Source organism: Echinococcus granulosus (genome assembly GCF_000524195.1).
Source record: "Echinococcus granulosus chromosome Unknown EG_S00116, whole genome shotgun sequence".
NCBI lineage: Eukaryota > Metazoa > Platyhelminthes > Cestoda > Cyclophyllidea > Taeniidae > Echinococcus > Echinococcus granulosus.
In genome coordinates, this window is record NW_020170496.1 from 74,037 (window position 1) to 91,109 (window position 17,073).

Consider the following 17,073-nt stretch of genomic DNA (forward strand, 5'->3'; position numbering starts at 1 on the left):
TGAAGAAGGTTAAGTTTTAGTTAGCGTGACAAAACCTCTTATAATGGGTTGCTTGTAATAGTTCGAGGATAAGATAGTTACATAATTATTCGCGGTCAATGCTAGATATCAGGAAATTCAGTTCAGCGGAGGGAAGAAAAGCCGACTTTCTCCTCAGGTGAGGGTAATAAGGACTTCGGGGGCATTCGCCAATCTTTAGTGCTATTAAGTGTAATTATCCTTCCATTCTCAGCTAACAATCAACCTTCAACCCCTCTTTACAACTAGTATCTGCGGCTGATCCAAATATAATTTTTTCTTACAAGCATTAAAACATCAGCAATTGAAAAACTATTGCGAAACAAGCCTAGAAGTAACAGTTTTTAATTAACTTGTACCAGCTACTTAAGTTGGCGGATAAATAACATGCATAAAATCCTTTCTCACTAAATTTATTTTGCTTTAATTATAACTTTCTTCCTACCAGAATGACCAAATTCTCCATAAAGCTGTACTTTACCCTTTTTGCATTTTTCCCTTAAAGACGGGCAAATTCGTCGCTAAATAAATCTGTTTAGAGCGTAATGTAATGCAAATAATAACTAGGTGAAATTTAGTTTAGGCAATTCAAAGTAATTCGTAACACGCTTTCATTGCAAGAATTTACAGAGCCAATATTAAATTAACCCTAAAACACGTGACGAAAAAAGGTAAAAAGTTCAAAACGGCAATTATTTGGCCTAATGACTATTCAGTATTTTCGTGTATCTAATTCCCTAAGCAGGTGTGAGCAGTTTGGTGCGGGGCCTTACCGCCAAAATGAGTGTGACTGGTGAGACGTTCGCGTCATGGGCTACTCGCGTAACTGGATGTTCTAATCCAACATTCAACCGGGTTATTAATCGGCTTTGGGAAAATCCGTCACTACAGAAGGATGTTCTCGCCGTCCTTACTGGTGTGACTAAGTTAATTCAGTCCCGTGGGGGATGCGAATCTGCCGCAGAATACTATGCTGCGTTGGTAATGGACAGTTATTTCGTAACTGGGGTTTTCTTAGCTAGGTTTGTTAAATACTGAGACAACTACTAAGAATGCAGAAGCATATCTTTTTCAGCTTGTTATATCTAAGGCGTAAGTGAACATTTAATTCTGATATTGTCCCAGGGTTCCCGTGTCGCTTTTGAGGAAAACTTGCGGTGAAGCGTCTAAGACAGTAATGAATGTTTTGTCTGCTGCACTTCAGGAGGAATCGGTCAATATTTGCTTGTGTAAATCCGTAGGTACCTTTTGGTAGTGTTTTACTATTTAGTTACTTCTTTCTCTCGGGCGTATACTGGCTGTCCAGCCTACGGAAAACTGGGCAGATGAGTCGGTGCGCCATACATATAGGATATTTCTTCGATTTATTGACTATGATAAAGCCGCTCTGCGCAAAGCCGCCCATAAAGTCATTTCCGAACTTCTGACTTTTGCGATTAGCACCAAGGATACTTATCATCCTGTTTGTCACCAAACGATTAACCATATTTGCAAGTTAATACGTCAGGTGTCCACGTAGGCGTATTTGCATTGATCTACCCTTAAATATTTTGCATCTTTTTCATACTTACCTTATTCTCTTATATTTAGGGAACTTTCGAGTCTAATTCACATAACCGATAGTGCGTGCGGTCGACTGTTATGTATTTTGAATCTCTTGAAGGCTATTATCTGTCTCATCCCTGAAAAAGATATAAAATCGGCATGCGAGTGCGTTTTAGAGCTGACAGCTTTCAACAATCCACTGGTACGTACTTTTTCTATGCTGCAATTTACTCTCACACGGGCGACTATGGCAACTGCTTTGGACCATTTGAAGGTTTTGAAATCTGCGTTCGAGTGCCTTCAGACGCTGTTTCAAGGCAGGGTCAAGACCTTGACTGTTTCCCTGGACACTGCAGGGAAACTTATGACTGCTCTTCTCACTTGCAAGCCCCGTGAATCTACCTCAGTTGATATCGCAACCTTACAAAAGGATTCCGAATCCATTATTGCGTGGCTAAAGTGCTTGTGTGCTGGTGTCTGTTATCTAACTTCATTGGCCGTTGACAATCACGACGAGAAGCCCACAGAATTAGCTCCTCACGTTGCAGTGGAGCATCTGGAGCAGTTGGTTCGTGCTGCCCTTAGTATACTGGTTAATAGTCCCTTGCCAGATCTTCGTATCTCTGTCAAACGTCTTCTTGTCGACGTTTTTCTCAATCCATTGGTGAGCTTTTCTACATCACAACCGTTTAACTTACTCCGACGTCATGTGGATTTTCGATTCCTCTTATAGACTGAACAGTTACAGATGTGTAATCTGCTCACGCGACGTCCCCGATTTCTCCCAGAGTTATGCCTCACACTGCAGAATGCTCTTAACTTGGCGCGTCACGAAACCTGGCCCAGCCTTCTTAATGTTTCCTCCTGCCTGATTCACGCTTGGGCCATGAAGGCTGTTGTCGGTAATAGCGTCGACATACAGCTACCTGCCGAAGTAATAGACCTAATTCAACGCGTGGCCAACCTCCGCGATGCTCTGGCAGACGGCACTGAAGGTGTTGTCGATGATAGTAGTATCAGTGTAACTATACTTGTCGACGAAATGGATCGACTGATCCTCACCTCTATGGAATCTTGGGGCATTGAGCCGGTACTCAGGGATTCCTTGCCTTTGGAATCCCTTGTACTTGAACTTGAATCTGGTATTGTGGAACTGCGACGCTCCTGGATCCTTCCACTCATCTCTCGTGTCCGCCCTGCTCGCTCTTGTTCACTGGCCTTCTTCCACTCCAATATTCTCCCGCTTGCCGACCGTGCTGTCACAGTTGCCAAAGCGGCAGCTGAGCAGAAGTTCAAACGACAGATTGGTGGCGAGAGCAATGCTCCATTCGTACCCCTCTCGGCAATTCTGAACGCGGCTGTACAAATGGCTCGTCAACTGTGGATCACGTTGACCGCCTTCACACGGCGTTGCCCTTCGCGCTGGGCTGATCTTGTGGATTCGGGTCTCGGTGGCAGGCTAATTGCTGGTCTCCTCACCGCCAAGACTATCAGACCTGTCATTCTCTCTGCATTGCGACGCCTTGTTACTTTTGCCGAAACAGAAGGTTAGTTGCTTCCGCTTTAGAATCTCGTTTTAAATGTCTTCTACTCAGGCTAGCCTGATTTTCTTGCTCTTTGTGTAGAAGCCATTACTGTGATGCGATCAGGAGCCAAGCAGATGGTACCCAAGATGCTATCAATGTACGAAGAGCTCGACTCTACAAACGACCAGCAGCTCAAGCAACAATTGGGAACCACGCTGTCCGTGTTCCTGCCTCTTCTTACACCAAAGGTAAGCTTAGTTCCATCTGTTTCATGCTGTACTCTGAGGAAGGTGTTTATTGTTAACCTGTATTTGGGGTGATAATGACTCTTTAGGCAGTCTGGAAAAGACATTGTTTGGTTGTTTTTGATTAACGTCCTGAACTCCTTTTTTAAACCTTTTAAAGGTGCTCTCAGTACCTTGCGAAATGGCCTACAAGAAACTTGTCACTACTAAAAGGTGGGTGAGTCGTTTTACTAAATTTGCGCGCCCTTCGTCTAGTGTCGACACGCTTTCAAATTCCTAAATCTCCTCTTACAGGCCAATTTACATGGAAATTCTCATGTTAATTGTGCCAAATCTCACAAGTGAAAGTATCAAATCTGTACTCGATCAGCTGGAGGAGTATTTCTTGGTATGTAAAAGTGGTTTTTTCATTGCCATATAACTGAATTAGTGAATTTCTGGTATTTTGCTCTGGTGCATGACAGCGTCTTAATGACGAAGCATTTCGAATTGATGGCTGAAGTTAACGAAATTAAGTAGATTTTTTCATGCATCTATATTGGCTTAATCCACCGAAGCGTTTGTATTATCATAGCCGGACCATCACTTTTCATTATTTCTTGTCTTGATTGCCTATCATTAGTTCTTGCCTTAGCTAACGCTTCTCAGCACTTTTTCGTCTTTTTTAATGTTTAAACCATTTTTTCGGTTATGGATTTGGGCTAATTAATTGTGGTAGTTGGTAGCTGTGAATATCATCCCTTTTCAGGGTTACTCCCATTGTAATCAGTAATAAATGCGAGCCAATAACTTATTGGTTGTAAGACTACTCATTTGGGGGTGGGCATTCTCCCATCTTTTCACTTTTGGTATTTGTATATCCCATTTCAACATCTTTTTTAAACGTTATTTGTCCGTCATGTCTTTAAATGAACGCGATCCTCTTTTTCGACAACTCAGCTATTCAAACAGGATTAATTATTCTCGAGGACACAGATTCGTAGGCAAGACTAAAAAACGTTCTTCAATTTATTGTACTTTTCTGTCATGATTCATAGCACTTCAGCACAGGATTGTACAAGTCATTTTGCGCACAGAGTTTAACTTGATCAGCCTTAAAAGAATTGGTAATGCGAATTCATCGATTCTTGAAGGACATTAAAGGCAGCCAGTGCTGAGGTGTATCATAGCCTTAAAAGCTTTTCATTGGTGTCCTCATAGTAACTTCCATATGACTTGGTACTAGTGTCACCTATATGTTGCTCCTCTAATTTTTATCTGGGCATGGCGTGGTGTCATCTTATGCTAGCTGAATCTCATCGTGCCTCGAATAAATCGGTTGAGTTTAAAACAACGTAGACGTGGGATTTTCCGGCCTAATGATAATTGTGCTTTTTGACATTCGAGGAGCAGTTGATTTTGTCATTTTAATTCAGTAGGACAGAGGTTTTGATGTCATATCGGATCAATGAAATGCCTGGGATGTAGTAGTTGAATTTCCTCTGGGACTGTGGTAGCGAGTGTGTCAATGAGAAACTAAAGGCTTGATAACAAAACTGGGCAGTAAGTGTCGCCTCAATCTCCTACTCTAGCCCAAAGATCGTGAAAGTCGAGTTCTCAGAAAACCCGCTTACCGTCTTCTGGAGGCAGTTCTCTCCTCGCCCAATCCCTCAGCGAAGGAGTTCGTCGTTGCAAACCTGACCAGTCTCACCACCTTCATGGCACAAATCACGCCTCCCTCCACGGAGGTAGCGGACGGGACGGGAACTGAGATCGAATCTACCGACCACCTTTCCTCCACCATGGCCGCTTTGGCGCTATCCGCGAAGGAGCGCAAAGCTCTCGCCATCACCACTCCCTGGAAGGCACGTCTGCGAATCCTTCGTCATCTACTTCACGTTCATGCCGAACGTCAGCGGGAGCAACCGGAGGAGGGATGTGGAAACAATGCTGTGCAGGGATTTGTCAACATCTTTATGCCTGAGGTGAGCAATCAGCTAATTTTAGGGCGATTTTTTAAGGATGTGAACTATTATTGCTTTATTCCCGTTTAGAAACGCACTGTTTCTTCATCGAACTTTGTGTGTGCATCATGTCAAGAGCTTGTCGAAGGATTATTAACAGGACCTTGTTTTATTTCATCACACGTAGTTACATATCGCGGCTAAAAGAATTTAAAAGGTTCAATTTTTTTCCGATGGCAACTTTTCTGACGATCTTTCGGCTACACTATTCGATGAAATTCATTTAACTGTTCAGAACATCTTGAGTGGTTCACTTCGTTACACAGGCTTTTATTCCGGCCAAGATTATTTGAGCTGCCTATTTATAAGTATAATTAAACTCGTGAACCAACGCACTAGTTTCATTGACCCTGACAATTCGGCGTTTTGAGCTGTCTATTGATTCCGTGACGGAAGCTGTGTTCACTCCCTGGAACAATCACAAACAGGAGCTCACATTTTAAGTAATTCAAATAAGCCTTCACAATAATAAGGGAAGTCTTGAATTGGTAAAACAAAATATCACCGAGATATCGACTCTCAAATTGTGATAAATTTGGATCACCATATGTACCAGCTAAATATCTCTGCTCTTTTCCTCTTCGTAAATTTCAGATACCCCAATGTCTGGGAAGCTTGAATAGCCTCGTCCGAGTTTTGGCCGGCCGCTTGTTAGTGGACATGGTTTTGGCCACCGCAGGAAGTCTTTCCTCGGAAGGAGGGACGCTACCATTTGGACGTTTGCGACGGTCGTCTTGTTCACTAACAGCTGCACCTTCAGAACTCACTCGGATGGATGACGATGGCGAAGGGGATGAGGACGGATCAGAAGTGGAAGAGGTTGAAGGTATCGGTGAGGAAAGTGACGATGCCGATGATGACGGGAGCATCTCGGGTCAGTCTCGTAATCCCACAGAAATAGCCTCTGTGTGCACTTCCATTTCCATCACTGGAGTGGATCCTCTCATTGCCATGAAGGTACGTGCTTTGTCTTATTCTTTTAGTCGAAAGCAAGTAGTTCGTTTGACCAATCGGTGATTTCCTGCTTCACGTTATCTTGTCCTTCAATCTTGCTTTATTTTCAAGTTTAAAATTGTGAAATTGTCTAAAACCTTGCAGCTTTCACTTCTGCTGTTTTTGATTTTACATATTTTCATTCAGAAGAGAACTATTCTTTTATGTATCGGAAAGGTCAATTAATTGCTCTTGGACTACTGGCTTTTAAACTCCCATTTTGGTTGGTTTCCTTTTTGCCACGTATTCCAGAAAACTGGAATGGGTCTTTTGCCGCAACAAACATTGACCCTGGTTCCTCCAAGTATACGAACTTTCTGGGCTATTCTTTCAGACGTGCGCGGGGCTACGAAGCATTCTCTCCCATCTTTGGCCCGTGATATTGGAGGCAAATGTTGAGAGCCTGAAGAACGTCTCGCAATCACAGCTGCTGCGTCTCGAAGTGACGGTTAAATCGATTTGTCGTTTACTTTCCGACCTCAGGCTGCGTCGCTGTCTCATGACCGCCATGCAGGAGGTTGAGGACACCAAGGATACCTCGGATGCCGCTGAGGTCCTCTTAACTGCCAATCGCGCTGCCCAGGGGCTTGTCCGATTGCCCAGCAAGCACATCGCTCGTCTAGGATTGCAGATATCCCGTCTCCTCATCGCTTTTGTCGGGCACTCTGTCTATGTCTCGGATATTGTTGTCAGCATTCACCAGATCCATGCGAATCACAAGCACTCCTTGCGGTTTATGGTCAAAGCAATGGTGGAGAAACTACTTAAGAAAGTTAGGTGAGTATTGGAGACATTTCACAGATGACTGATAGACTTAGACTTCAGGGCATCTCTCGCTTATCTTCCCTCGACATATTTAGTGTACAAGCATTGTTATCGCTGATGAGCCCGGAATACCACAAGATGATCAGAAACAGCGCCAAAATTCTTCGAAGAAGGGAGCAGAAAAGCAAGATCGAGGAAAGGAAAAAGGGCGCCAAGTCTACCAGTGGTAATGTTGACGAAGATGAGTTGGGGACGGCGATTCCAGAGGGCAGTGTAAGGGAATCTGGGCGCTTTCCTTCTGTGTCTGGCGCCTCCTTAAGGTCCCTTGGAAGTGCCCTCTCCCTCTCGAAACATATCCATGTACAAAAGTGAGTTCCGTGAGTTACTTTGATCCTGATTAATTAAACTGCCGTTTATAACGGTCTGGAAGGTCGTACGAATGAGGCCTTTCGTGGGTTCTTCTGTGAAGCCTACTGCATTTTGAACGTACACCTTTTGGTAAAAAGAGCTCTTGAAGCTGATTTGAGTTTTTCTTGGCATTTATAACCAGAGACGTCGATTGTTTTTACCGTCACAAGTTCTGCATGGAAGGCATTTCCATAGAACTCGGTACTACTTATTCACGAGGTACCGTTTTAGTTTGTGCTACCATTGTTGATCCTCTGGGGTGGTATGAAAGTTAAAATCCACAGTTTAAAATAACTAACGGGCTGTCCGGAGACTACTCTAATTCCTCCAGATTCATTTCAATATCTCCACTCCATACCGTGCCTCGTGAAGTTTCATCCAGGTCTTTATTAACTTCCTTTCTATTACCCTTTTAGCCTCCAAGAAATCCTGTCAACTTCAAACGAAGATGATGAGGGTGGTGGCGTAGAGGATATCGCGAGACAGAAAGCAGCATCAGAGAATCAGAAGGCTACTGAACGCCCCCATCGACGCTTGGGTCTGGCGGCAGAACTTGAGCGCGCTGCTTCCGTCGCCGGGCTCAGTAGACGCTCCCGGCGCAACCTCCTCAGAGGGGCACGTGGAGAGAGTTCTGACGAGGGTGACGAGGATTTTGATGATTTGGGTATGGTCCAAGTTTTTGCTTGACCATCATACCGTCGAAAATTTCATGAAACACCTTGCTATCGTTTTAAATTGCTCATTTTTTGAGGACGCCAATCATATGGAAGCTCGGCTTAGCGAATTCCTAGAATTTGGAATTAGTTGTATTTTGAGTATACTGAAAGGCTAATCGTTCCTCCGTAGTAGCAGGGTTTTTTGGAAGAACAGTTCTCCTTCTAAGCAAATAACATGAAGTTTTCCTTTAAACCAATAGGAACCTTTGTAGGTTGCTCTTTCCCCTGTTGTCCGCTTGAATGTGCCGGCCTACCACTTCATCTTCCCGCTGGACTGAAGCCGATACAATAAGTTGCGAATGTGTGTGCTGGCGTTGATTGTCATTCATGGGATACTTTAAGGAATCGCTCTTGATTGGCACATGTCTCAGGCCCTATCAGTCGAACTAGTAGAGACCAAGTAGGTAGAGATTGGCTTTCGTAATGGAGCACGTTCAAACTAATGACTTGTCACGGAAAGAGGCATAGCAGTGTTGCCATCCGGAGAGTTTCAGTTGACCATCGCAAGCATTGATGGCGGACCGGTGGTTTATGGATTCGGTGCCGTAGCTTCTCCTAGAGGGGGATGATTTCCGAGGCAGGTTTCAGCTATGTACCCATTGGATAAACATTAAGCCGGACAGTGATGTACTTCCAGGGGCCAGGTGCATTGGCATGGAAGAAGGTCATCACCCTACATTCGTTGTTAGTTCTCTTAATCTTTCCTTGGCTTGTTAGTGGCCAGATTGGGAATTGACTTGATGGGATTGGAAATATTTATCCTTGTGGCTAAACCTATTATTTCTGGCGGCACTAGTGGCGCTTGTGGGGGTAGAACTTGACGAGTGCCCAGGCCATACTATACCGATAAGAAGTTTTCTCGTTCTTGGCGCCGGGGCGAACAGGGTTGGTCGGACTGGTGCATCTCATGGAGCCAGGGATTGCTTCGGCCGTAGACTGAGCCAGAATGATATTAAGCCATGAGATGTCATCTGTTAGTGGCCCAGCTGTCTGAATAGACGAAGTCGAAGCTTTCGTCTCTGTTAAGAACTCCATAAAATTCAACTGTTGCTCTAGTAGTAGCTCTAGCTTTTTATGGACCCATGGTGGGCCTATCTGCGCCGCCAATTATTATGATCTACCACCCATATTGCGGCACTTCGATTCCCTCAAAATGTTTTATCGGTTTCCAAAACATTGCTTTTATGTTCTCGCCTACTTTCACCTAATCTTAACATCATCTATCCATCATAAAAGAGCATCTTTGCATTTTAAATCGTGACGTGTCGTGTGTTTTTTCTCAAAAAACTGCTAGCAAAATCGATTTACAAACAGAGCTTGTCTTCGGATGATCTATAGTTTGCAAAGAGCGTCATTAAGTAATGGTATTTTATTTATATAACCCAATTTATACCACTTCTAAGCGTCCCCTTGCTTCCACATTGGTGCTTTTATGTGCCCTGTTTCTGGTCTCATCACCTTTTTCTTCACAAAATAAATGCCTCTTATTTGAAGAACCCACGTTTGCATCCCTCTCTAATTCGCTATTTGATCCTCTTAAAAGTATCTTGTTATAATACTTTTCTCACAAGACATTAATTCATCTTTTGTGCCTCCTGTTGATTCATAGCAGGAGTATCCTCGTTAAAATTGTTGTAAAAGTATTGAATCCAAGTCGTGATGGATAGTATTTCGGCTGGTGCGGTACTCACAATTTCTACCTCTCAACTCTTTACAGTGCTTCGGAGTACTTGGGCAACGGACTGAGACCTCAGGTTACGTTAGTCCCTATTAGGGTACCTCTCTTCCTCCCACATTTAGCTTACTCGCTTATTCAAATTATAGGTGATTGGCTTGAATTTTAGTGAACTTAGCAAGGTAATAACTCTTCTTATAACGATAGATCTATAAATGTAGCTCACTTAGCTTCCTCGTGATTCATGTGACTTTCATAAATGCGGCCGTTTTAAGGAGCACATTACAATAATGCTACGCCTCTATCCGGAACATTCCATTCAATGAATACCACGTCCTCCACAATGTCCTATTTTTTAAATGCGGCCTCTTTCAGTCACAACGCGAAGAGTGCGATTCGCAGACGATGTCGCAAAGCTCCACCTAGCGGGCAAGAGGCGTCGCCAGCGTGCAGATGCTGGGGGTGATGCCCCCTCCATGACCTATTTAGTGGAGGATGCAGAGGATGAGGTGGTGGATCTGGCCGAGCCAGAGTCACTTGCACGGCATCTCACCGTTGCCTCCTCCGCCCAGCTGGCTAAACGTGCCCTCAAGCCGGATACTCTCACACCCGCTGTTTCCGCGTCCAAGCGCGCTCGACTCACCTCCCTCTCCTTCGCTGCCGCCTTCCCGACATCCATTGATGGGAAGCTTATCATCAACGAGGCTACTGTGAAGGACTGTAAAGGTGAGTGGGAATTTCACTTGCCTTTGGAAACCTTGTAGAGGTGACTAGAGAATCAGTAGTATATTCCACGCCCTCTAGCTTATAGGCACTGGATTGGAAACACGTGAACCTTTTAAAATTTTGTCAAAATAGGGGGAAATTTCCACATTAAAAGGAATTCCAAACTTAGGCGTAGACTAGTTTCTCGTGTGCATCTCTTTTGTATCTTAGGGCACCACCTTGGCGATTTTATGGGCTTAGCTTTTTTGGAGGGATCATCCGGGATAAACTTTTTTAGCACTCATCACAATCATATTTCAATTTCCTCATCACTATTTAATCAAATCTTGCGTAATTATTTCATAAAGATGGCTGGTCGCTGAATGACGCTGATGATGATGGCGCTGAGAATGACGGTTCGTACTCGATGGCTCAGGGTGCCTCCATAGCCCGAGCGGCTGCTGCAGCGTCGGAGCGCATTCGCACACCTCGTCTACCGGGCGCAGAGTATCGGTCGTCGCGTGCGGAGGGCGATATGCGGAAGCCGGGCCGACCTGATCCCTTCGCGTATGCTCCACTCGGCGCCGGATTGTCCAACCCGAAGCGTCGTGTCGGCAGTAGTGGTATTGCAACTGCGGCCGAGCGCAGGGCCCTGCTACGCTACCTCGGGGCCGGAAAACGGAAGCGGAAACAGAAACAGGGAAAGAAGATGGATAGCGTGAGCGCCGGTTTTCATCAAGGCAAGGTTCGCGCCGCCTCTTCTAATTTGGTGCTGAGACTACAGAAATCGAAACGTGGCAGGAAGTGATCTTGTGTGGATCTTTCCAGATTATCATCAGTAGAAATAATTTTTGAAACCACTTGGGTGGAGTGATGTTGAATGTGAAATATCTACCACCTATTGTCCTTTGGCTTTCTACGTAGGAAGGGAGCTTCTCTCACCTCTTTTGGGTGAGTAGTACAAGGAGTGCTTCCAATCCTTTGTATTCACTTATGAATGTGGTGGAGCCCGGCTGTAAGTGTATTGGAAATGTTCAAATGCTTGGGCAGTTACATCAATAATAACTGATGGATGAAAAGCAGGTGCATTGTCATTCAAAACATGGACTTAAAATTTTTCATACGCAACGGACAAGTGTCATCTTCGTATATCTGTTTACGTTGGGACGAATTGCAATGTTGGAATGCAGGTGTGGGTTGATTTCTCATCGTTGGTTTGTATCGTCGACTCTCGCTCATATTGTTTCGTGGGTTGTATTAGTATACACAACTATACGCCGTGGATGCACGAGTCCAAAATGAATGGTATAATCCACGCCGGAATCGTCGCTTTTGCAGATGTGCATCAGTGTAGGTGTTTGGTTGGTTATTCAGGGTAGTTTCTGCCGGAGTAGAATGTCGATGTGTGCAGACCCGAGCTTGGAATTAAGGCTATTTGGCTCACCTGTGTGGATATGGTTTTTCACTATTCACTGTTTTGGATTTCTCGTGGAAGAATTAACTGTGGGAATATGTTCTGATTGATTGGCAAGTATTGTTGTGTTGATCCACGTATTTGAGTTCTGGTGTCAACTTGTCGCCGTTAGGTCTTTCCATTAACATGGTTCAATGGGGAAGCCCATTTTGTCTGCCTTGCCGTTTATTAGTGGATGTGGTTACAGCAAATTTTCGATGCTACTTTTGCCAGACCTTGTATTTACAACTGAGTGGCTGAATCACGAGTTGTGATACAACGTAGGTAAATGGGTGAGTGGGATTTATTTACGATAAAGAAATGAGAGTCTTATTCCTTGAAACGCCATGAGCACAATTTTTAATCAGTCTCTATTGAGACGTAGGCTTGCTGCAAATTTGAGTCTCATAAAGTTATGCCTTTGTAATCAGAAAACCGGCTGTGGCCACCTTCAATTCTACCTAGATTTTAAGTCAGTAAACCGTTTATTCCATTCCTCCTGTAGTCTTGTGATTGTCTGATGCCAAAACAGGGTACTAAACACTTTTCTTGCAGAAGTTTTATTAAAGGAATGCAGCGAATGAAGATGGGATTGACTATGGACATGAAGACAAGCCAAGGGCAGTCTCTCTCCCTCCCATCATGACCAAAGCCTAGGTCTCCTCAAGAGTTAGGTTTGGGGTATGGGTTAGATGTAGTCTTGCGTTGCCATGTTAAAATCGGAATGGGCCTTTCCTCCCACCTTGCAAGCCACAAGTTTGGGCTGCTTCCGCAGAAGGTGTTTGTGACATTATGCTAACCAGGGTAATCAAATGGATTTCAGGTGTCTAGACCTCAGCCTTTACACCACTGGCAGTCCTCCTTACTTGCTTATCGTTAGTAAGGGTTAAAATTTGGATATTCGGGATTTCTCATTAGAAGGGCACTAAAGCGATTTAAAAGCGTAAACAGGATCAGGCCATGTAACTGGATTACCAGTGTTGCATACATATGCGACTTCAGTGGCTACCAAGAATTTGGCTTTCTAGGGGGCTTTCCGAAATCAGTTAAATTTTTTCCTAAAAAAGCTAAGGAAAAGGCCTAAAACTGAATATATTAATAGCTCGTGCCTCTTATTGCCCCTTTAAATCACACATTTGGACCAAAGGATCTCCTGAATACATATGCAACGCCAATCTTTGTCTTGCTAGCCTGATTTAATAATATTAGCTTTTGAAATGAAAATTCTAGGCATTATAATTGGCTCTTGTGATTTTTTCCCCTTTAAACTTTTGAATTCTTATTATCTTTATTAATAGTTAGTAATGGGTCAAGGCTGTCGTGCTGTTGCTTCACATGGCCGGGCGCTTGAAGTGTTGCGGTGGTGATGGTTGCTTTTTGCAGTGTTATGTGGATTTTTGTGGTGGTCCTATAGGTCTTACTACATAAACAACTTGTTAAAAACGACTTATTCAGTTTGACAAATAGGTTCTTGCTTTGTTTGTGCTATCTCATCGTCGCTTTGGGATATGGTGACGTATACAATGAACCGGTACAAAATAAGTCTAAGCTAATTGTCCGATTAGAATTGTATTAAAAGGAATTACTCCTGTGTTATGAAAAGTCCTGCAATTAACAATCTGGAGGTCCTCTGCTGTATTCGTGAGACGGGTACCCAGGTCCTACGCCTTCGTCCGGTTTCGAAACGAAACCCAGTTGGGGTAAAAAACTACGTCTAGTGAGTGGAGAACATTTTGCAGTCACCAATTGGCATGCTCAATTACATGCTAATCGGCAAATGCACAATTCAAGTTTGCTTTGGCGCCGAGCTAATCCAATGTGTGGGCAGCCCGGGAAATGCGCCCGCGTTAATTATCATAGGAATGCCGAAATGCAGGGTTGCATCGACGTCCAACCTTGGTTCTTCCCTTTCGTTGTGAATTTCCTACTGATTGATTCTCAAATGTTGAAGTTAGTACATCCTGTTATCCATTAATTTAGGTGTTGGGTTAAGTGGTGTTTCTGTAATCTAGTCAATGCAGTAATTCATCCAACAAAAGTGGGTTATCGAAGCAATTTCTTCTGCCTAAAATGCCTCATCTCGAGCGGAATGGGCCCACATCGACCCTAATGCCAAAACAGTTTCTCTCTAGGTTCAGCTCACAAAATAAATGACGGTCTAAAGTTTTGCGATCTGTCTGTTATCTACACGACTAAGTCAAAACCGCTCAATCTCTATTCTCTTCAGAACTTTTCTAGTTTTATTAAAAGGGATTTCTGTCATGGTTGCACTGAGAAGTAGGCACTAAGGTAGGTACTATTAGGTCTAAAATTCGCTCAAAAGAGCCAAGTGAACATATCTCCCTTTCCTGAATGCAGTTTTTCGGAAGAATTAGTGCTGGAAGTTATTACACTGCGAGTAATTGTCTTACCCTCAAAAACGGAACTGTTCTCCGCTAGTAGTGAATTAAATAAAGTTGAAAGCATGTCTGTCAATTATTATACTTGCGTTTTTTTCCAAAAATACCGGTGATTTGATTAGCAGAGTCCTTCTCGCCTGGGATGGGTGCTGCCTAGAAATGAAACGGAATTAAATTATTCAAGTGGATTTACTAGACACTCAGATCTACCTCGTCGGCTAATGCCGACTTAAGGCGCACAATGTAGCGATACAAACAAATGCTAACAGTTCGTTACGGAAGCAGAGGTGGCCGAGCTATAAATTGTGCATTTTTCCTGGGGGTACTGAAGTCGTAGAAAAAGTGAATCGTGAGTTGATTTTCCAATTTTTGGCATTTTTAGTGGGCACACTTATCTACCCATTTCGATTAAACATTTGAAAATTCATTTTCTACGAGGTGTCTATTTTTACCCACAAGATGGGACGCGATTTGAGTCATTTTATTTAAAAAAATAATTAAAAGTTTTTGGATAGAGTAGCATCATCCCTATCATTGTGAGCGCCTGCTAAGGCCGTTTATTAGGCAAACCATAATGCGGTCGGACTGGAGAGTCACACCTCCAAGGTGAAAGTGGGATCTGCAGGGACCGCAAAGTTCAGAATTTGCCTAATGTGTCGTAATACCATCTTATGGTGAATTCCAGTTAAGTGCCTCAGATTTTAACAATCTTGGCCCCAGTGTCACATATATATGTCGCCCCGAGTTTCTAATTGTAGCTCTCCGTCACAAATATGTGACATGTGGTCTTAATAACTGTGATAATTAACCGCACCACCTTATGTCACAAACAGATTGATAAGATTTATAACACTAAACTAAACTCAGAATGCGCTTGACTTGAGATTAAATACATGTTTCAGTTCTAAAATTTCACAACTATATCCTACTATAAATACTGTCATGTCAGAACGATAAAGCATCTTTTACCATGGGGCCGAACTTTACGCGCCCTTGCCCGTTTTTGTACAGCAAACTTTTCCCCGTTTTTGTACTGTACATGTTGCAAATCACCGTTGCGGTTGAAAACCATCCGTCCATCCTTTTCGCGATAAATGGCTATTTTTTTCATGTCTCACCCCTTGCCATGACGCCCCGCTTGTAATTAGGCAATCGACCGAACCAGGTCGCAGTCCGCCTAGGCAAAATGAAAATGGACAAGTCAAGAGGAGAGAGGTGGTACGTGCACAGTTACGCAGCAATCTTTCTGACTTTAAATGGAAGCGTTGCCGGAGCGTAGAAGAAGAGGTTACAAGGCTATGGGTTCCCTGATTAATGGCTCTTTTCGTTTCGTTAAAGCATGAAATCTGTGGCTCGAATGCCAGCATTTGTAAATGCATCGAAAATGTGTAAAAGCGGCGTTTCTTATCGACGCTGTTTAAATTTAAAGTTCCTCTTAATAGCGCTTCAATCAAAAACCAAAGCCTTTTCTTCCTTTTTGAATAAAGCGAAAGGCAGGGGCTGAGGTAAATGGACCAATATTGGTAAAACTTTTAAACTCTCGTGCCGTTCGGCTAGAAATTGCCACGCATATCTGTGGCGAGATTTCCGACATCGCGAATGCGGATTTTTGAACAGACATATTTACCATCGTTTTAATGGGACGGGATGAAAATTAATTAAAAGCAACACATCACAGCGGAGTTTACTTGGGATTCCACGTCAGTCGAAGAGCGAATTTATTCAGTTCTAAATGTGATAAAATCACAGCTATTACGTGCGGATAATTGCATGCCTTATGAAGCATATTCTGCCGTTCAATCGGTGCTATCAAAGGGATTGGATGGACAACAGTGGAGACTATTCTGCTCCACGGACCGAGTTCACCTCCATTCTGCTGATGTAGAAGGTTCGCGTAAAGTATAGTCTATAGCATTAGGAGAAAGTGCAGCAGCGGAATGCACATCGTGGAAAAGATATAACAGAAAACAATTGGGCTTCAAAGGTCATCATCGTGCTACCCACTTCACTTACTTTGTGGAAACGTGCCGTGCAGTTTAGGTATCTTTGCTGATCGACTGATAAAGTGCCCCAGTGGTAAAAAGAAATGCCTTTTCCATTCTAATTCCCGTTGTTCATTGGTTACTCCTAAACAGCAAAATATCCTAATATCCGTTCCTCACTCTGAAAATACACACCATTTTGGGCATCATTCCCAACAGTCCGTGTTCTGTGTATATATCCAAGTATTTGTGTGCGTCTGGTGGACTGCAGACACAATTAACAACTACTCCTGTCCCCATAAAGGTCAAATAGCAACAATGACTGAGATCTACCCAGTCCGTTCCATGGATTGCATTTTTTGTGAAAACAGTCGAAACACATAGATTCCAAACTGGGAGGAAAGGTCTACTTAGATTGCCTTAAGGCCACGCGAGACTTGCGGAGAGAGGGAGGGAGAAAGACACCGTCTTGCGCTTGTATTTACGCCCATCGCCAACCTCTTCTTCACTCCTCCTATACCCCTGACGAAATTTCTGCAGGTGGGAAGCGCTTGTCACCTTGCCTTGGCTGCAGCCAATCACACGGTCACATATGAAATAGAGTAGGCCTTTTGACAACTAAAAAGGGTGTGGACACAGA

General features: G+C 43.6%; 1 protein-coding gene across 1 annotated transcript; it reads left to right on the forward strand. All coding sequences in view use genetic code 11, as the record gives it.

Annotated features, from left to right (window-relative positions):
• Positions 1-798: 798 nt before the first annotated feature.
• On the forward strand, positions 799-11,407 carry EGR_08698 (RRP12-like protein; the record flags this gene model as incomplete). The annotated part of the gene is made up of 15 exons (XM_024497947.1): positions 799-999; positions 1,289-1,533; positions 1,609-1,765; positions 1,838-2,227; positions 2,297-3,110; positions 3,189-3,337; positions 3,495-3,547; positions 3,629-3,722; positions 4,906-5,298; positions 5,932-6,294; positions 6,665-7,107; positions 7,191-7,463; positions 7,920-8,167; positions 10,270-10,620; positions 10,968-11,407. The coding sequence occupies 15 exons, from the start codon at positions 799-801 to the stop codon at positions 11,405-11,407; spliced, it is 4,614 nt and encodes a 1,537-aa protein (XP_024347629.1).
• Between the last annotated feature and the right edge of the window lie 5,666 nt (positions 11,408-17,073).